This window comes from Bufo bufo, chromosome 3 (genome assembly GCF_905171765.1).
Source record: "Bufo bufo chromosome 3, aBufBuf1.1, whole genome shotgun sequence".
In the NCBI taxonomy this organism is placed as follows: Eukaryota; Metazoa; Chordata; class Amphibia; order Anura; family Bufonidae; genus Bufo; species Bufo bufo.
The window spans coordinates 180,780,108-180,801,224 of record NC_053391.1 but is presented as its reverse complement, the minus strand read 5'-3'; the positions used below and the strand labels follow the sequence as shown (position 1 = coordinate 180,801,224).

The 21,117-nt window shown below is 47.0% G+C and overlaps 1 protein-coding gene across 2 annotated transcripts in view; it reads left to right on the top strand.

The window, feature by feature from the left end:
* The window catches only part of MED14 (mediator complex subunit 14), an 86,865-nt gene that overhangs the window by 46,704 nt on the left and 19,044 nt on the right, over nucleotides 1–21,117 (top strand). For both annotated transcript variants that reach the window (XM_040423795.1, XM_040423796.1), the window contains exons 13-24: nucleotides 31–190; nucleotides 385–579; nucleotides 1,734–1,868; nucleotides 3,187–3,263; nucleotides 12,920–13,080; nucleotides 13,164–13,310; nucleotides 14,499–14,590; nucleotides 14,687–14,839; nucleotides 17,708–17,977; nucleotides 18,183–18,320; nucleotides 18,626–18,734; nucleotides 20,101–20,226. In XM_040423795.1, the coding sequence (XP_040279729.1) occupies nucleotides 31–190; nucleotides 385–579; nucleotides 1,734–1,868; nucleotides 3,187–3,263; nucleotides 12,920–13,080; nucleotides 13,164–13,310; nucleotides 14,499–14,590; nucleotides 14,687–14,839; nucleotides 17,708–17,977; nucleotides 18,183–18,320; nucleotides 18,626–18,734; nucleotides 20,101–20,226 (1,763 nt within the window). The remainder of the gene's footprint in view (nucleotides 1–30; nucleotides 191–384; nucleotides 580–1,733; nucleotides 1,869–3,186; nucleotides 3,264–12,919; nucleotides 13,081–13,163; nucleotides 13,311–14,498; nucleotides 14,591–14,686; nucleotides 14,840–17,707; nucleotides 17,978–18,182; nucleotides 18,321–18,625; nucleotides 18,735–20,100; nucleotides 20,227–21,117) is intronic.

Genomic DNA, 21,117 nt, shown 5'->3' with positions numbered 1-21,117 from the left:
ACTGTTTACATGGTGATATGTTCTCTACAGATTCTGGCTCGGACAGCAGCGTTGTAGGCATTCGGTAAAGCATCTACCCACTCTGTGCAGTGAGTCTTTGCATTTGACAAACTATGCCAACCATCCTATTAGCAATCTTTCCAAACACAAGCTCTTCATCAAGCTTACACGTCTTCCACAGTACTACATAGTAAGTATTGTTCTCCAACTTTGTTCTTTTTTTTAAAATTTATTTATTTTAGTTCACGTCACACTTGACGTGAAATACCTAAATTAGGTTATGATGCATGGTACAACCATACATTGGATGATGAAACAGAAAATGCTTTATTTTTATTTCATTAAAAAAATCTTTTGTCTCTGATCTTTTCTCTGTGTGTTTAGGTAGTGGAGATGCTTGAGGTTCCTAGCAACCCAACAGAGCTGGAGTACAGCTACCACTTCTTGTCGGTCAGTCACACAGAAGGGGAAGATAACCCCCCAACTGCTCTTTTGCTACAGCGATTCAAGACAAATGTTGACGTTCTGTCTTTTGATGGAACATGGCGAAAGCATGGGAAAGCTGGCTGCAAACGCAAAGTAAGTATTTTCAAGGAAGTCTTCCGTCTTTTTTTTTTGACCCCTTAAGGCTACATGCACACGACCGTTGTGTGTTTTGCGGTCCGCAAAACACGCATGGCGTCCGTGTGCGTTCCGCAATTTGCGGAATGGCACGGACAGCCATTGATATAACTGCCTATTTTTGTCCGCAAAATGGACAAGAATAGGACAGGTTATATTTTTTTAGCGGAGCCACGGAACGGTGCAACGGATGCGGACAGCACACGGAGTGCTGTCCGCATCTTTTCCGGCCCCATTGAAGTGAATGGGTCCGCATCCGAGCCGCAAAAACTGCAGCTCGGATGCGGACCAAAACAACGGACGTGTGCATGAGGCCTAAAACTGCTGACATTGCTATGTAGATGATGTGTGATCATATTAAAACATATTTAATCCATCTTGTGCCCTTGGAACAAACACCTAGAGGATTCAAAGTGTCCGGGGCTTCCTGCAGTCCACCCGTTCCTCTGCACATAAATGGTAGCATCCATCCAGAAGACGGCTACAGCTATCACTGAAAACCAGAGGAGGGAGGGATTGCGGGAGCGTTCACTGCAGAGAGCGCAGGACACACAGGGAACACCTAGCAGACACTCGTTCAACTAGTATGATAATCTGCATAGTTAGGTGACATGTCAACTAGTTAAAACAGATCTAGCGCTGTCAGCAGTTTTGAGGGGTAAGAACTGCTGACAAACTGACCCTTAAAGGGGTAGACTGATCATCCACCTCCCAGAAAAAAATAAAATTGAGCTTCTGAAAACTGTGTAAAACGGCGGAAAAAAATAAATTCACCTTTTCAAAGCTCCTCCGTTCCAGCACAGAGGTTTCTATCCACGAAGGACTGGAAGTGTTAGCGTCCTCATTCAATGTGACTGCCAACAGGATGTCGTCACTTTCAGTCTGGCGTGGAGTGGAGCTGCTTTGAAAAGGTGAGTGCCCTTTTTCCTTTACTTTGCACTGTTTCCAGGCACTCTCTAAATTTTTGGGCGGTTGTGACCAACATGGTAAGAGTCTTATAGGAAGATAATGATAGTGTTTAAGCCATACAATTCACTAGCATGTAAACCACTTCACCAGTTATGTTAGTTATTTTATCTATTTAATCACTAAATGAAATTCATTTCTTCCAGCTTTCTGGTGATCAGGGTTCCCCAGAATTAAAGAAGCCAAAGCGGACAGGAGAAATATGTGCCTTTAATAAAGTGCTTTCTCACTTTGTGGCCATGTGTGACTCAAACATGCCGTTTATTGGACTTCGAACAGAAGTGAGTGTTGATAATCCTTTGTTGATACATGGTATAAATTTCAGTAAGAGGGACCTTTATGTGCTCTTTGGGGGTGTCCTGTGATTTGGGCTGTAAATGATGGGACATATGAGTATAGTGCCTGCTTCCCAAGGTAGTGGAGGGAATATTTCTTACTTCCACAGTAGTCTAAGGTAGCGAAAGATCAGTATTTGCTTCCCTAGTGGTTTTGTCTAGTGGAGGGATTTCAGAAAGTAACCAGATAACAGAGAGTCAAGAATAAAGAAGTGATCGTTACTTATCTAGCAGATGCTGCTTCTATTTGGAAACCTGGCAGCAGCGATCATGTTGCGTAAGTGACCGCAGCACTGGATCTGCCAGGTAAGTAGTGATCACTTCTCTATTGCTGGCCAATCTACTGTAGTCTGGTTTCACTTTGCATGTTTTTTTTTTTTTTGCCCACAGGAAACCAAACACATCAAAGTTTTGCTCCATATACCGTTTTTTTTTACATCAGCACTTTCTTTTCCATGTGCTCACCATCACTGCATCTTGGCAGGATGTTTACATGCAGAACCCACTGTTGTCATCAGCTTCCTGCTGGGTTTTCCCAGCCAAACCCAACATGCATTTCTCTGTAATGTTTTATGGGGCCTTCTTCCCAGCTAACATTGAGAGGGGAGGTGTAGGAGTGAAGATTACTGCAGAGAGAACAGTGTGGCAAGTGGAGCAAGCCTGGAGAAACATTACAGAGCAAAGCATGCTTGTTTTGGATCGAATACCCAGGAGGAAGTTGATGAAAACAGGAAGTTCTGCTTGTAAATATTCTGCTAAGGTGAAATAATGCAAAAACGGAAAAGAACATGCTGACATGAAAAAACAGGTATATGAGGCAAAATATGCTGTGTTTGTATTACTCTGGGCAGGAAAATATGTTCTAAAACTAGATAAGCCGTTTAATACCTGGGGGCCATCCGTTTAATACCTGGGGTCCAACTCCCAAGTCTTCAGCATTCTTTCCTACCTCTGACAGAATACTGTATGTGATGTGCTGATTGTGTTTAGCCTCCCCTTCCTGCACTAGTCATACAGTTAAGGACTGAGTCTTTGATCGCAGTTGCACATTTTTGTCTTTGATTAAGCAAAGCTCTTCATGAGTTCTCTGCCCAATCAGTAAATTCGTTCGCAGTGGGGCCCCTCACTCACTCCTAGAAATGCCCGTTAGCATAGCCTAGTCCATGACTATATGCAATGCTAAGGTGTTCCAAGGTTTTTGTATCAGAACACTATTTTTATTTTTGGCTTACCGTAATTTTTATTTTCCATGTGTTTTTTACAGTTGTCCAACATGGACATTCCCCATCAGGGTGTCCAGATAGAAGGGGATGGTTTCAGCCATGCTATTAGAATACTAAGGTAAATGCAGTATTTTTCTGCAATACTTGTGTTATGTGTTAAAGAAGATCTATCTAATCTGAATGTATGGAATGAAGTACAAAATCATTTGCCTGTAATATAAAATAAATATACCTGAAGTGGGTAATTGTTATAGGTACATGTAAGGCTATGTTCACATCGTGTTTCTAATGTATACATTTGGCATGTACACGGAGAGCTCTTTTTCCAATAGAATCCCATGGGTGACCAATGACACTGTATGACCTCCATCAGAGGAATCTGTTTTAACTCGCTTTATTGAAAATAAAAAGGCAAGATATTTAACAGTACATTCACACTGTATTACAATTTGCAGAGTAGTACATTACAATTAAGAATGCAATGGTAAGTCGAGCAATTTGTAGCATCACAGATATCAAATAAATCGCTACCCATTGATCCCCGCACATCATGTTAATGATCATCTTTAGTCAATATTGTACAGTAGAATGTTTTATCTTTATTCAATTTTGATAAGTCCCGCTAGTAAACTTTGAAGATACATATCTAGTTAAGCATATTAGTTAAGTCACAGAATGTAGGTGGGCCGCCGTAGTAGTCACAGGAGAAGCACACCAAGGTCCCCATATCTTCTGAAACTTTTGAGAGCAACCCCTGTTAGAATACATAATCCTCTCAAAGGGAATAATATTGTTGACCATGGTTTTCCATTGACTGATCGAAGGGGGTCTGTCCGCCATCCATCTAATGGCAATAGCTTTCCTGGCCATAAACAAAACTTCCTTAATGAAAATGAGTGTATATCGTGAACGCGACTCCTCCTCTACAATACCTAATAGGCAGGATTTAGGGCAAACCACCAATGAATCTGGAATCAGGGAGGATACTATAGCCACCACCTCCTTCCAAAAAACCTGAATATAATTACATTCCCATATTAAGTGCCAGAAGTCCGCATTTAATTGTGAGCACCTGTGGCACTCCGTGTGCGTTCTCCTGCCCATTTTAAAGAGCCTAGTTGGGGTCAAGTAACACCTATTCAAGATAAAGAGTTGTATCAATCTGTTATTAAGGGACGGAGATACTGTCACTGGGGCTTCCAGTGCTTCACTCCATTCCTCACTTGTCAGATCAGGCACATTTCCTTTCCACTTACTTTCTGCTGTCAATGGAGATGTTGATATCTTTAGAATAAGTAAATGTGTGTAGATGGCAGATATCAGTCCCCGAGGGCCCTGCGTCCTGAAAACCCCTATCAACGGGTAAGCCGATACGATTTTCTTCAGATCTCTCAGCTGGGCCTGTAAGGCATGTCTCAACTGTAGATACCTGAAGAAGTGTGGCCTCAAAACACCCGCCTTAGTCTGCAATTGTGAGAAGGAAAATAAAATGCCGTTTTCATACAAATCCTTTAGGTAGCATATGCCATATCCCCTCCATAGAGGAATCTGTTTAATATACATTAACATTATGTGAACAGTACCTAAACAAATTGTGACAATAAGGACAAAAGGCTAGGCTATTCATTTCAGTATTAAGGGTATATGATCTGAACAAGAGGTTGTTGGAGGTTAAAGGGGTTGTGCCAAGTATTTAAGTTATCACCTATCCTCAGCATATAGGATAACATACTGAAAACTGGTGGTCCAACTGCTGGGGGCCCCACCAATCCTGAGAATGGGGGTCCTGTTCATTCTGTATGAGACCACCAGAAATAGCAGAGTTCTGTACTCCAGAAGTCCCATAGAGAATGAATGTAGCGGCAGTGTGTATGCTCAACCTGCCCCTCCTTCAGATGGGGAAACAGGACTCCCGTTCTTTAGATCGGTTGGGGCCACATTGGTTGGTCCCTCACCGATCTGTTAGTTATCCCCTTTGCCATGGACAGTGGATAACGTCAAAACTTAGTGCAACCCCTTTTAAATCTGAGTAGTAGCTTTAAGGTATTATAGAACATTCATAGAATACCTTCAGGACACCCCTTATTAATTTGACTTGTACTTGGCTATTGTGCCATCCATAAAACATATTTACATATATAAATAAGCATGTGGATATTTCACCCCATCTTCAGTGGTCATTCAGAACAAGACCAACCTAAAGGGTTATTCCAAACTTAGACATTGATGGCATATCTAATTATGATGAATGCCCATAGTTCTTATCAAATATGTCAATAGTTTTACCAGCAGAGCATCACATGCTCCCCCCATGTGTTATGGTAGAAGCCACGCATCAGGGCTCCAGACAAAAAAAATCATCAAGGAGCCATTGGCTCCTAACCTGAAAAATTTAGGAGCCAAATTTACATTTTTAGTTGCCAAATTTAAAATACATATAATTACGGTATGATAAAAAAAAAAAAAGACATGTCTTACCTAGGGTTGTCACGATACCAAAATTTCTCGCCCATATTCCTTGGGGGACACAGGAAACCATGGGTATAGCTCTGCTCCCTAGGAGGCGTGACACTAAGTGAAAGCTGTAAGCCCCTCCTCCATCAGCTATACCCTTCAGCCTGGAGAAGAGACTGCCAGTTTTTGCTTAGTGTCCAAGGAGGCAAGACACCCCCTGCTTATGCAGGGTTGTTTTCCTATAATTTTTATTTTTGCGTTTTTTGTTGTTTTAATTCGATTTTTTTCTACTTACAGGGACAACAGAGGCGCATTAGACCCCTCTGTTTCTCCCGGGGTTGAGTTGCGCCAGTGCCGGTAATTCCGCACTGCCGCCTCCCCCACAGAAGACAAGGTGGACCAGGGCAGCCTCGCTCCCCTGCGTCCCGCCAGCTCAAGGGTCGCCCGCACGCCAAGTCCCTCCCCCGGCTTCCTGCCACTGCGGTGCCAGTAGCTGAAGGGGCGACCCTGCTGGATGGATTGAGGGCGAAGACAGCGTATGGTGAGAGTGGCTGCTCCAGCCTCCCCTTCCTTCCTCCCACCGCTGCTACATCCCCCCTCCACCCCCCCCCCCCCCCCATGGGCATATCGTACCGGGTATCATTTGGGGGGGACTTTATCTGGGCAAAATCCTTTATTTAGCGGCAGGCACGAACTCTGCCTTCAGGGGACGACTGTATGCAGGAGGCCGTCTGCCACATCAGGCGCGGCGGGGGCCGTTTTCTTGGCGAGAACGGCGCCATTTCATCTGGCCGGCACTCATCCACCTCGGGGGTCAAAATCATTTTGCCGCGCGCGCGCGGCTCTGCGTCTCTTTCAGCGCGGCAAGGGGTGGGCGGAGCTTCACAGCGCTCCGCTACTTCCGGTTTCGTCGGGCTCCACATCGCATAGTGCTGCGTGGAATCCACTCTGCGTCCGATCCTGAAGCTAATCATCCCCGTGCCTGCTGCCTCTCCTCCACAGCCTCCTTCAGTCTGCTCCCCTTGCTGCTGCCGCTTGCATCATCCGGGTCTGGTAGGACTGTTAACCCCCTCCGTGCCTCCAGTACTGTTGTTGGGTGTAATCCCCGTTCCTTTTGCCCTGGGGTCTCCCACTTTAAGGCAACATTTTTTCCACCATGTCAGACCCTTCTGCAGCCGCCAAGCCTTGGTACCATGCCTGTACTGCTTGTAGGGAACCCTTTCCCCGGGGGCAGTCTGATCCGCACTGTCCTGCATGCAGAGTTCCACCGCAGCCTCAGTCGCCCGCTGTGTCGCTCCCTGCTTCCTCTGACCCGCCTGACTGGGCTAGATCCCTGTCCCAGGCCGTGGAAAGCCTCACTCATGTCGTGGGCCGCCTAATAGACAGGCCGCCTACCCCGCAGGACGCCACTCTTACTGTCGCGCCCTCCGGGTCCACCGCTTCTGCCGCTGCAGCGGGTTTACCCCTTCTTACTGACCCCTCCCGAGCTAGGCACTCTCAGAAGCGTCTTAGAGTAGAGCGAGCCTCCTCCTCGGATGCCTCCCTCTCCCCGCCACGCGTGCGCACTCAGACGAGCCTCTCCTCTCCAAAGGATTCGCTCTCTGAAGGTGAATTGGCGGTTTCAGATTTGGAAATGGACTCGGCCCTGCCGTCCAAGCTAGCCTCAGCGATGGGTCAACTCATCTCGGATATTCGTGACACCTTTAAGGTGCAAGATGACCCCCCTAGCTCTGACGCAGCTAGCGTCTCCTTTATCAGACCCAGGCAGGCCTCAAAAGTCTTTCCAATCCACTCTGATTTCTCCTCCGTGGTGTCTAAGGCTTGGGCTCGCCCGGACGCCCGTTTTGTCAATCCCAAGAAGCTGGACATTTGCTATCCTTTTCCAGCCGATGTCGTGGCCACCTGGTCGTCCCCACCCAAGGTGGACCCCCCTGTGGCCCGTCTGTCAAAGAACACGGCCATCCCTGTTCCCGACGGGTCTTCTCTTCAGTCAGCGGAGGACCGTCGCATGGAGACCCTTTCCAAGGGCATTTTTGCTGCCTCCGGTTCTGCTCTCAGACCGGTTTTTGCCTCTGCTTGGACAGGTAAAGCAATCTCTGCTTGGGGTGCGCAGCTGGAACAGGAGTTGGACTCGGACGTCCCCATCCAGGACCTACGTTCCTTGGCCCAGCTTATTATTCGGGCCGGGAATTTTGTTTGTGAGGCCTCCCTTGATGCGGGAGCCCTTATTGCACGCTCCTCCGCCCTGGCGGTTTCCGTCAGGAGGGAGCTCTGGCTGAAGGTTTGGAAAGCAGACGCTGCCTCCAAACGTTCCTTGGCGGGGCTACCGTTTGCGGGTTCCCGCCTTTTCGGGGTCCGCCTAGACGAGCTTATTTCGGAGGCCACGGGTGGTAAAAGCACCCATCTTCCTCAACCCCAAGCCAGGGGCGCCCCCCGCGGACGCCCCGGTACGTCTCGTTTTCGGTCCTCCCGCAGGAACTCTGGGGCTCCCCCCGCAGCTGCCGCTTCGGCCCCTCCCCAGGATAAGCGTAGGAAGCCGTTTTTTCGGGCGCAGCCCTCCTGGCGCAGGCCGCAGGCTGCCCGCACACCCGCAGCAAAGCAGTCCTCTGCCTGAAGGCGCGCCCCCACCCACCCGGGTGGGGGGCCGGCTCCTCCTTTTCAGGGACATCTGGATGGCTCACGTCTCCGACGCCTGGGCTCTCGAAATTGTGTCCTCAGGATACAAAATCGAATTTGCGTCCTTCCCTCCAGATCGGTTCTTTCGCTCCCGCCCCCCGCGGGACCCGAAAAGCGCGGCTGCGTTCTCCGCGGCTGTTTAAGCCTTACTGGACAGGGGGGTGATTACCCCCGTTCCTCTAGAGGAAAGGTTCCAAGGGTTCTATTCGAACCTCTTTGTAGTTCCCAAGAAGGGAGGTTCGGTGCGGCCCATTTTGGACCTCAAAAAGCTCAACCGTTTTCTCCTCCTTCGACGGTTTCGGATGGAGTCCCTCCGTTCCGCAGTGGCTTCCCTGGAGCAGGGAGATTTCATGTCTTCCATCGATATACAGGATGCCTACCTCCATGTTCCGGTAGCCCGGTGTCACCATCGCTTCCTCCGATTCGCCGTGGGGGACCTCCACTTCCAGTTTGTCGCCCTTCCCTTTGGGCTGGCAACAGCCCCCCGGGTGTTCACCAAGGTCCTGGCCCCGGTTTTGGCCTTACTCCGTTCCAGGGGTGTTTTTCTGCTACCGTACTTGGACGATATCCTCATCAAGGCTCCGTCCCTTTCCCAAGCGGTTGCCAGCGTGGATCTCACTCTAGAGACTCTGGCGAGATTCGGTTGGGTCATCAACTTCCCCAAGTCCTCCCTTCCTCCCGCCAGACAACTGGTCTTCCTGGGAATGCTTTTAGACACGGAAGCGGCGGAGGTACGTCTTCCCTCGGAAAAACGACTGACCCTCCGTCGAGCGATTCGGGGTCTCCTTCTCCACCGTCGACCGTCCTTCCGCTTCTGCATGCGGGTCTTGGGGCAGATGGTTGCCTGCTTCGAGGCGATCCCATTTGCGCAGTTTCACTCCCGCCCTCTCCAACGGGCGATCCTCTCCTCCTGGGACAAATCGCCGGAGTCTCTGGATCATCCCTTCCATCTATCGCCTCCGGTGCGGTCATCTCTCCGCTGGTGGTTGCAGTCCCCTCTTCTGGGCAGGTCCTTTCTGCCGCTCAACTGGTTGGTGGTTACAACCGATGCCAGTCTCTTGGGCTGGGGAGGCGTGTTTCCTCCCCGATCCGTCCAGGGCATTTGGTCTCCATCGGAGTCCAAACTCTCGATCAATGTCCTGGAGCTGAGAGCGGCCCTTCTGTCTCTGCGACACTGGACTCATCTGCTGAAGGGTCATCCAGTTCGTGTGCAATCGGACAACGCCACGGCCGTGGCGTACATAAACCACCAGGGGGGCACTCGCAGCGTTGCAGCAATGCGGGAGGTCACCAGCATTCTCCGTTGGGCGGAAGCCCACGTCCCGGCCCTATCTGCAATTTTTATTCCAGGGGTGGACAATTGGGCGGCGGACTTCCTCAGTCGCACCACCGTCGACCCCGGCGAGTGGTCTCTTCACCCGGAGGTGTTCGAGGCCATTTGCCTTCGTTGGGGCATACCGGACGTGGACCTCATGGCCTCCAAATTCAATCACAAGGTCCCCGCCTATCTGTCCAGGGCCAGGGATCCGGGAGCCTGCGGAGCCGACGCCCTCGTTCTTCCTTGGCGAGGCTTCGCGCATCCATACATATTCCCTCCCATCCCACTCCTGCCCAAGGTCCTTCGGAAGATCGCGGCGGAAGGCGTCTCGGTGATTCTGGTCGCTCCGGACTGGCCCCGCCGGTCTTGGTATGCCGACCTCATGCTGCTCCTGGCAGACGCGCCCTGGCCGCTGCCCGCCAGGGAAGATCTTCTCTCTCAGGGACCAATCTTCCACCCGCGTTTAAGGTCCCTACGTTTGACGGCGTGGTTGTTGAGACCACCGTCCTGACACGTAGGGGTTTTTCTGCGGACGTCATCCGCACCATGATCCGCGCCCGTAAGCCGTCCTCTTCTAGGATCTATTATAGGACCTGGAGGACCTATTTGGGGTTCTGTGCCGATCTGGGGATTCCTCCGCTCCGCTTTTTTCTCCCCACCGTTTTGTCCTTCCTGCAGAGCGGACTTGCCCAAGGTCTGGGCCTTAGTTCTTTGAAGGGTCAGGTGTCTGCGCTGTCCATTTTGTTTCAGCGCCCACTGGCCCCCCTTGGTCCTGTCAAGACCTTCATTCAGGGCGTGGCTCACGCGGTTCCCCCGTACCGCCCTCCGGTACCGCCCTGGGACCTGAACCTGGTTCTCTCAGCGCTCCAGGCTTCTCCTTTCGAGCCTCTGCGGACGGTTTCCTTGCGACTTCTGTCCTGCAAGGTTATTTTCCTGGTAGCCGTCACCTCTCTTCGGAGGGTGTCCGAATTGGCTGCACTCTCCTATCTGGAACCTTTCCTAGTGTTCCACCAGGACAAGGTAGTTCTTCGTCCGGTCCCTTCCTTCCTTCCTAAGGTGGTCTCCGCCTTTCATCTGAACGAGGACATCGTTCTCCCCTCTTTGTGTCCTTCCCACCCGCGGGAGAGGAAGCTTCATCGCCTGGACGTTGTCAGGGCGCTCAAGGTTTACCTGGAGGTAACCAGCTCTTTCAGGCGTACTGACTCGCTCTTTGTGGTTCCGAAGGGGTCGCGCAGAGGGATGGCGGCATCCAAAGTTGCTATCGCCCGTTTTGTCAAGATGGCTGTTACTGAGGCTTATCTCGCCAAGGGCAAGGTTCCGCCCCTCGGTGTTACCGCTCACTCCACTAGAGCGGTCGGGGCTTCCTGGGCTCAGAGGAATCGGGCTTCTACGGAGCAGATTTGCAAGGCGGCCACTTGGTCCTCCTTGCACACCTTCACCAAGTTCTACAGGGTGCATACTCATGCGTCGGCTGACGCTGCTTTAGGCCGTCTGGTGTTGCAGGCGGCAGTTGATTGATGCCTCTGGTGTTGGTCTAGTTTGTTCTGGTCCCTCCCTTCTGGGACTGCTCTGGAACGTCCCATGGTTTCCTGTGTCCCCCAAGGAATATGGGCAAGAAAAGGAGACTTTTGTATTACTTACCAGTAAAGTCTCTTTCTCGCTCTTCCTTGGGGGACACAGCACCCGCCCTTCATTTGGGTTACAGTTGTGGTTCCGGCTTGGTTGCCCCCGTTGGGGCTCGACAGTTCTTTTTTCCGGTTGGTGGTTATCTTTCACTACTTGGACACGCAACTGGCAGTCTCTTCTCCAGGCTGAAGGGTATAGCTGATGGAGGAGGGGCTTACAGCTTTCACTTAGTGTCACGCCTCCTAGGGAGCAGAGCTATACCCATGGTTTCCTGTGTCCCCCAAGGAAGAGCGAGAAAGAGACTTTACTGCTAAGTAATACAAAAGTCTCCTTTTTGACTCTCTTTTGATTCCATAAAAAAGTATTGCGATACTTGATACCACGTGAAAAAAATAAAACACCAAAAAAGCCGCGTGCATTTCACATTTTATGTAATGTCTGGACCATAATAGAACAGTCCGATCCTAATTTTTGGCGTGTGGCGATATGTAATATTTATTTATTGTTTATATATTTTATATGTTAAATTGGGAAAGGGGGTGATTTAAACTTAATATTTTGGTGTTTGTTGTGTGTGCGTGTTTTTTTATTTTTTTTTATTTTTTTACCTTTTTATTTAATAACTATTTCCCCCCTTAGGGGCTAGAACCTGGGATCTTTTCATCCCTTGTCCTATTCCCCCTAATAGAGCTCTATCGGGGTGAATAGGACTTCATACACTCCCTACTGCCCTGTGCTCTATGCACACAGCATCAGGGAGCCGACTATGGCAGCCAGGGCTTCAGTAGTGTCCTGGCTGCCATGGTAACCGATCGGAGCCCCCGGCTTACACTGCTGGGGCTCCGATCAGAAGCTGCCATTGCACCACCAATGAGGAGGGGCGGGGGGGACCCTGTGGCCACTGCCACCAATGATTATAATAGTTATAATACTGGGGGAGGTGGGGGGGGGTTAAGGGCGCACTGCGCCACCAATGATTTTCCTTTATAATACTGGGGGTAGGTTGCAGTGCACTGCGCCACCAATGAATATAGTTTATGTCTGAATACAAACGCAGGCTGCGGGTGCCGGCCCATATCCCATACCCGGCACCCAGCCTCTATGACTGCGCGCTGCGATCCGCCGCAATTAACGGGTTAATAGCGGCGGATCGAAGCGCGCAGTCATAGAGGCCGGGTATGGGATATGGCCGGCACCAGCAGCCTGCGTTTGTATTCAGGCATAAACGATATTCATTGGTGGCGCTGTGGCCACAGCCTCTCCCCTCCATTCAGTCTATTGGTGGCAGCAGCGGTACAGGGGGGAGGGACTGCCGCCTCCTCCTCTGTGCTGCTGAGGAGAACATGGCACGCGCTGACAGCAGCGCGTGCTATGTCAGTCTCGTGTATGAAAGCAGCAGAGCAGCGGAGGGTCTAGGCGCAAATGGCGACAAGCCTACAAAGTCTTGTCGCCATTTTGCAATTCTAAGTCACATTGGCGACCATTTTGGTCGCCATCTGGAACCCTGCGCATCCAGAAATGATCATATATGCAGATCTTCTCAGGGGCTAATGAATATTGAAACTAAAAATCTCGAATGCGGACTCCTCAACCCAAAATCATATTCGCACTTGTCCAAGTTCTTTTTAACTAGTGTTTTCTTTGCAATTATTTAACCTTGTAGGGCTGATTCATTGTGCATTTTCTCCTTTTAATTTAAGAATTCCTCCTTGTAAAGGAATTTGTGAGGAAACACAGAAGGCACTAGAACAGTCACTTCTTGATTGCACTTTCCGTTTGCAAGGCAGGAATAATCGCACATGGGTAGCAGAGCTGGTATTTGCAAGCTGCCCTCTGACCAATACTTCTTCTAGGGAGCAAGGTAGGTGTAATCTTTGCAGTATTTGTAGATAGTTACAGAGTCAAAATTCAGAAATCATAAACCGACATTATTTTCACTTGTAGGTCCAACACGACACGTGTACCTGACGTATGAAAATCCGCTTTCTGAACCAGTAGGCGGACGCAAAGTGGTAGAAATGTTCCTAAATGACTGGAATAGCATTGCAAAATTATATGAGTGTGTATTAGAATTTTCACGGTGTTTACAAGGTAATGTCTGCTTCTTAATACTGTTTTAACAATCCTTAATGGGGGTTATCTAAGTTTTAAAAAATGATTGGCATGAGTATTCGATTAATGGGGGTTTAACTCTCAGCACCCCCACCGATCAGCTGTTTAAAGGGGCCTTTTTAAACAGCCAATTGGGGGTGGTGCAGAGAGGCATCGCCCCACTGAACTAATATTAATGGCCTATCCTAAGGATAGCAGAATATCAGTGTATGATCAGGACACACTAAATAACTATTCAGTTACTTTTATTCGGATCCAACTAAAATATTACTAAAAGAGAGTCTGTCACTTACTCTGAGTGTTTTAGACCACTCAGATCACTTTATAGATTGTTTGCCTGCCCCCCCCCCCCCCCCTATTAAAATAGTACCTATCTTGTGTCTGTCCCACATAGAGATCCTGAAATAAGGAGTTTATAAAGTTGTGCAAATTAGCTGTCACAGTGGTCAGTGCGCCTGTGGGCGGCACTCGCATGAAATCTCCAAGCCAAAGGTGGAGGGCGGGCCAAAAGACTGCAAGGGGAGCCATTATCTGGGCATATAGCTGAGGGGCCTGGGCACTTACAACTGTAACTCCACCTCTGGGCACTTGTGACCGCTAATTTGCACAACTTTATAAACTCCTTATTTCAGGATCTCTATGTGGGACAGACACGAGAGGTACTATTTTAATGGGGGGTGCAAACGTTCTATAACGCAATCTGAGTGGTCTACAACGCTCAGAGTAGGTGACAAACTCCCTTTAATCCATCATTTCATATAGAAAATCACACTATCTGTCATAATTATCTTAATTGAGGAACCGCCTCTGTTATCATGTATTTCCAAATGTGCACTTGGCTGACGTCCAACAGCTTAGCAGTTTGGAAATGCATGATAAAACAGGCGATTCCTCCATCAAGATATTTGACAGATCGTATGGACTCTAGGGTTTTAGCATTTTCTTTATGAAATCATGCATTAAGTACGGTAATTATTGAAGTTGGATCTGGATAAAAGTAACTGATCATACACTGATTTACTGCACGTGTGCGGGGTAATGGAACGTCTGTGTGTGTATAAGGATTGTTGGATGTGGATGTACTATCCTAAGGATAGGCTTTCGTCTTTTATTAATACCTAACCTTACTGTAAATGTAATTATTTTTATTTATTTTTTCTCTTAAAGACATACCACCCCACTTAAATCATTTCTGTGAAGTCCGATTATACAATTATCGCAAACTTATCTTGTGTTACGGGCAAACAAAGGGAAGCTCGGTATGTGAAAAAGCACTTAATTACAAATCACATTTTACATACCTAATGCTTCGTTTACATTCTTTGAGCTATAATTTGTTTTCATCCACATTGCAGATAAGTATTCAGTGGAATTCTGTTCACCATAAATTTCATATATCACTTGGGACGACTGGACCTAATTCAGGTTGCAGTAACTGTCATAATATCATCCTTCACCAGCTGCAGGAAATGTTCAACAAAGTACCAAATGTGGTGCAGTTGTTACAGGTATATAAGTGTTATTTTATATTCTTTCTGGTGGTTTATTAGATTCAAGAAAAGTTGTTTGAAACCAGTGGGCAATTAGAAAAGCAAAAAGCTAAAAGTCTTTGGACTGGAGAGGGGTGTAATCATATGGGACCCTCACACCCCGGGGCTTAAACACTAATCACCAATAAATTATAAAACATCTCAATCTCTGACACTTAGTGAAACTATACCCAAGTCCAAAATTGGAAATATGCTTCATTTACCTGCTACAAAATAATCCAGGATATGTTCACTGTACTGTGAAAAAAAAAATCTGTTAGAAGTTAATGGCAATAGGAGCAAACTGTTGAAGCATCCTGTTGCGTCCTATTTGGCAGTATATGATTATTTGCAGTATACAGTAAAAAAAAAAAAATTAACCTCTCGACTGTGTGCTAAAAACTGATGGGAATTTAGCCCAACTAGCATATTTTTGGTCTTTTGCCTTTCTTCTACTGATTTCTATAAATTGAAATTTCGCCCATCCATACTTGCTGAGTAGGCGGGCTATTCTTAGTGTGCAATGTCTCTCCCCCCCACTTCCACTTTGCTCCTACAAAATAAACACACATACTTAAAGGAAATAATATTGATGACCTATCCACAGGATAGGTCATAAATAGCACATCGTAGGGGGTGCTGGGACTTGGACCAGAGCTCCAGTGAGTGCGGTGGCCTCCTGGGGCCATTACCAAGCACAGCACCTTACATTGTATAGCGGCTGTGCTTGGTATTGCAGCTCAGCCTATTGACTTGAATGGGACTCAGCATCGGTCACATGGCCTGGGAAGACCTCACGGGCTCCCGGCCTCTTCCAACGGCTGATCGGCGGGAATCCTGGGTGTCGGACCCCTCCGATCTGATATCGATCTATCCGAGGATAGGTCATCGGTATTAATTGATAACCTCTTTAAAGAGGACCTTTCACCGGATTTTATTATTTGAGATAAGTACCTGTACTTGCGAGGTACCCCCCCCCCCCCCCCCCCCCCCCCCCCCCCGCTGAAGCTGCCACCTTGCCTGTTTTGTTAAAATAGCGCTCCTACGCCACACTGTGCCCCCAGTATTTTTCCCGCTCAGTATGCAAATACAGAGCATCAAAGCAGTAGAGAGGAGACAGTCTTTCTCCGTGTGCGTCTCCTTCTCCCCTGGCTGTAGCGCTCTCCAATTGAAGCGCAAAGCGTCACAGCCAGGGAGGTTTTTTCTCTCTCTGGCTGTGATGCTCTGTGCTGCGATTGAACAGTGCTACAGCCAGGGGAGAAGGAGATGCCCACAGAGAAAGACTGCGTCTCCTCCCCATTCCTCCTGAACGGGGAAAATACCGGGGGGCACAGCGTGGCGTAAAAGCGCTATTTTAACAAAACAGACAAGGTGGCAGCATCAGTGGGAGGTACCCAGGAAGTACAGGTACTTATTTCAATTAATAAAATCCGGTGAAAGGTCCTCTTCAAGGCCCCAAGAAAAATTGTGCAGAGTTTAGGGCAAGCTGTCTACATATCCATGACAAATCCACTCCTAAAGGTACTTTTACATGGACCAATAATCGGGCCAGTTATTGGGGATGAGCATTTGTAGAAGCACTTTTGCCATCAGCCTTCATCCAAAGAACAAGCAAGCACCTGTCGTTCTGCTGTCACCAAGAGTCATTGTTTCTATGCAGCAGATCCTGCTGTCTAAACAGCCATCCACTGCCCAGCAATAATGATTCCGTATGGGGACAAGCAATCGCTGTATAGATCACTTGTCCCCATTCAGCGGAGGCGATTGCTGCATGTAAATGCAACCCTCGCCTCCACTGACTATTATGCAATTATTGGGAATGTTTTGTTCCTAGTTCGTTCCCAATAATTACCTGATATATCGATCTATGTAAAAGGACCTTAAGGGTACCTGCTCATGGGTACGGGTGAACGTATGAATTTCTGTGTGCATTTCTGCAGCCAAACTGGACCAGAGACCTGAATTTCTAATTGCAGTTTTTGATGCTGATTTGATGCGAATTTGCCACAGATCCCACCCTTCATTTGAAAACGGTGAAATCCGCAGCTAAAATCCCCAAAAATAATTGACATTTGGAAATCCACATGGCAGGTCAATTTCCGTGCAGAAAAAAAAAAAAACACTGAGTTTACACAAGACTTGTCTTAACCCATACACTTTGCTGGTACTGTTTTACGCTACGTATTCCGCACTGTGTGCAGGTACCTGAAACTCCCGCACTTCTGAGCCTTGTTCTAGGAAGAAAAACTGCAAATTCACTCCCTTTTGCCTCCTCTCCTCTGACTTTTACACAAGGTTGATTCATTTTTATTTTATTTTTATATTTTTATTTTTTGTCACTGAGGAGGTTTTTGACTATTTACAACAGACCTGAAGACAGGAAGGGGAACTAACAGCTTCCAAAAGGAGATGAGATAAAATAGCCTGCATGTTATTTATATAGCACTGACATACTCCAAGGCACTTTATAGACCTCATCATTGCTTGCTGTCCCCAATGGAGTTGTATGCACAGTTCATTAAAGGGGTTATCCAAGACTGAATATCCTCCTCTCCCCCAATGCCTGGACCCACGATACTGAGCATACTTTGTAAGCATGCTCAGTATCATGAGTCTGGGCATTGTGGGGGAGGGGACTTACTCTTGGATAACCCCTTTAAGTCGGTGAAAGAAAAAATTACTGAACGATGTAGCCGTGTAATAGCCCTGTTTTTAAATATGGGTGTATATTTTATAAGTTTGTAGCATAAAATTATCCTTTGCTTTTTTGGGGGCAGTATTGGGATTTATGTTCTTCTCATACAGGATATCAGCAGTTTGACCCATTTCCTTTGTTTTCCTCGTAAGGTATTATTTGATACTCAAGCTCCTTTAAATGCCATCAACAAGCTTCCAACAGTGCCAATGCTGGGACTCACCCAGCGGATAAATACTGCATACCAGTGCTTTTCTATACTTCCCCAATCTCCTACCCACATTCGATTGGCCTTCAGAAACATGTATTGTATAGACATCTACTGCAGAAGCAGGGGAGTAGTGGCAATACGTGACGGCGCCTACAGTCTCTTTGACAACAGCAAAATTGTTGAAGGTTTTTATCCTGCACCAGGACTGAAGGTGTGTGCAATCTGTGTTTTATTGGGTGACTTTTTTTCTGTTTGTTCTGCAGTTATCTAGCTTTTATGTGCTTGTTTTTCCAAGAGAGGCATTGTAATCTGAAGTAGGAGTGCCTGTACATAAGTAAGAGATGCAGCATATTTGTATTTTGTGTATATCTATTGTCATGTAAAAGTAATAAGATTCCCCCTTTTTTACCATTCAGACTTTCTTAAACATGTTTGTGGACAGCAATCAGGATGCAAGGCGACGATCGGTCAATGAAGATGACAATCCACCATCACCTATTGGGGGTGATATGATGGACTCTTTAATATCCCAGTTTCAGCCTCAGGCACAGCAGGTAATGTCCATAAATAAAAAAAACTAAAAAAAAACACTGGTGCGCAAGTATGTTTCATCTCGTCAAATTCTGTAGAAACAGAAATGGCGTGCCTGGAAGCCTCAATGGATTTCGAACAGTATTTCTGCAGGGAGTTTGTTTAAACCACGTTCGCTTGTACTGCTCGTTGCAGAATTCTGTAGCAAATTTCGCTGCCCTACTTGTGCAACAAATACACAGTGTGAACATGGCCATAAACAGTTCTCTGTATACAGGTGATAAAGGAGAGAAATTTTAAATCCGCTTTCTGTATTTCAATTTGACAGTTTGCGAAGCAGTCTGGGACATCAGGCGCTTATCCTCTCACTTCTCCACCGTCTTCATACCATAACACTGTTACGCCTTCCCCAGTAATGATGCATTCTCAGTCACCAGGTGAGCTTCCATTCATTTCTGTAAGTAAGTAAATTCTTTACAGCCTCTCAGGCACATGTAGCAGGTTTTCATAAAGATTAACGCTGTACTTTGCTCCATTCAGCTTTCCCTCAACTCTGACCAGTCTCCCTGTCCCAGCCTCTGAAAAACACAGTATGATGAGGCCATCACCATGGTATTGGACAATGCCTGGTTTCCTCCAAACATGATACTTAGAATTGAGGCCAAAAAATGTAATCTTCGTTTCATAAGACCAGAAAATCTTGTTTCTCAGTCTGAGAGTGCTTTAGATCTGCCATAAAGCCCAGATTGGTGGGGTGCACAGTGAGAGTTGATCTTATGGAAGTTTCTCCCATAGGATTATTGATCACCCCTCTTAACAAGGCCCTTCTTCCCCGATTATGTTTCTATTGCATGGAATAGCCTTCCTGCAGAAGTGGTAGCTGCAAATACAGTGAAGGAGTTTAAGCATGCATGGGATAGGCATAAGGCCATCCTTCATATAAGATAGGGCCAGGGGCTATCCATAGTATTCAGTATATTGGGCAGACTAGATGGGCCAAATGGTTCTTATCTGCAGTGGAGCAGATAAGAACCATATTCTATGTTTCTAGTTTGGTGGGGAAGCCAGATCTAGGAAGGGTCCTGGTTGTTCCAAAGTTCTTCTTCCGTTTAACAATTATGGAGGCCACTCTGCTCTTGGGAACTTTCAGTCCCCTTTCCCATATCTGTGCCTCCATACGTTCCTGTATCTGAGCTCTACAGGCAGGTCCTTCCTACTCATGGCTTGGTTTTTTGCTCTGATATGCTTTGTCAGCTATGGGTCCTTATATAGACAGGAGTGAGTCTTTCCAAATCATGCTCAATCAACTCAATATACCATAGGTGGACTCCAGTCAAGGTATAGAAACATCCCAAAGGTGATGAGAAATGGGAGCCCCCAGAGCTAAACTGCGTGCCATAGCAAAGGGTCTGAATACTTTTTTCATAAATGAGCAAACATTTCTAAAATTGTGTTTGAATTTTCTCAGTATAGGGAAAGTGCAGATTGATGAAGGAAATCTTGAGTTTTTATTTTATTACAAGGCCACAAGATAACAAAATGTGAAATGGTCTGAAAAATTTCTGAATGCATTTCACCTGATAATAACACCTACAGGCATTTACTGAATAGGGAAGCCATACATATAGTGAGGATATGTCTGCAGAGTTTCAAGTGCTGCTAAATGTGTGCTCATCTGAATGAATTTATTACTACTTTGTCCTTGAGAACCTTTTCTCAACCCAGGAAGGTTTTTGTGAGTTTGTGCTAAATGCTTACTTTCAGCATTCAATTCCCCCCTACCCCCCTATCTTTCCTCATTAGGAAACCTGCAAAGTTCTCCTAGTGGAGCACTTAGAGCACCTTCTCCTGCATCGTTTGGTCCCACACAGTCTCCTTCCTCCCTTGGAATTACAATGGTTCCAACACCTAATTTTGCAAGTCCTCATGGTGAGTATGTTTTATGGAACTTCTATTTTGGAGAACTTTCTTGAATTCCCCATACACCTTCACACTTGGTTAGACCGGATGTAGATGTGTATTCAATGGTGAAAGGGTAGTAGGCCACGCCAGACACTATTAAATTCTGCTCGGCCAATCTTTTCTTCCCTGGGATGTCAGTCGTGTATTTCACACGTAGCTAGCCGTTCCCACCAAAATCAGCAGGTGTCCATGCTTAGTCTAATGTGTGTGTTCGCCTTAAATTATATCACTATTTTTTTCTGCTAATGCTCCTTTGACCACTAAAAACTGTCATACATTTTTGGCAATAATTAGCTAAAGTGCGAAGATTAGTGCTAAAGCAATAGGAACTATTGAGATCCAGCAATTATTTCAAGGGGTTGACCAGGTTTTTTTTTTTCCAGTCATGGACTATCCTCAGGATAGACCATCACTAGCTGATTGGCAGGGATCTGACACCCATTAACGATTAGCTGGTCTCTGTCGCTCTGTTAACAAAAGTTACCGCCAGAGCTCCACAGCAAGATCGACATTGTAGTGGTGGGTGCTCGCTACTACATCGCTGCTCCCATTGACTTCAATGAGAGCAGTGCTCTAGCAGCAATCTCCCGCTGCTTCATTGATGATGGTGCTGTTTCATTCCAATTGTAATTTCCCCCAACGGAGCTACACAGACCAGCTGGTCGGTGGGGTGCAGGGTGTCGGACCCCTGCCGATCAGCTAGTGATGGTGTATCCTGAGGAAAAGTCATCACTTAAAAAAAAAAAAACTGGAGAACCCCTTTAATTATAATATTAGGCAGTGGTCAGAGCCAGTTACCTTACCTATTTGTAGCTATGTGAATGGTAGGATATGTAAATATTGTAAGCCAAATTCATG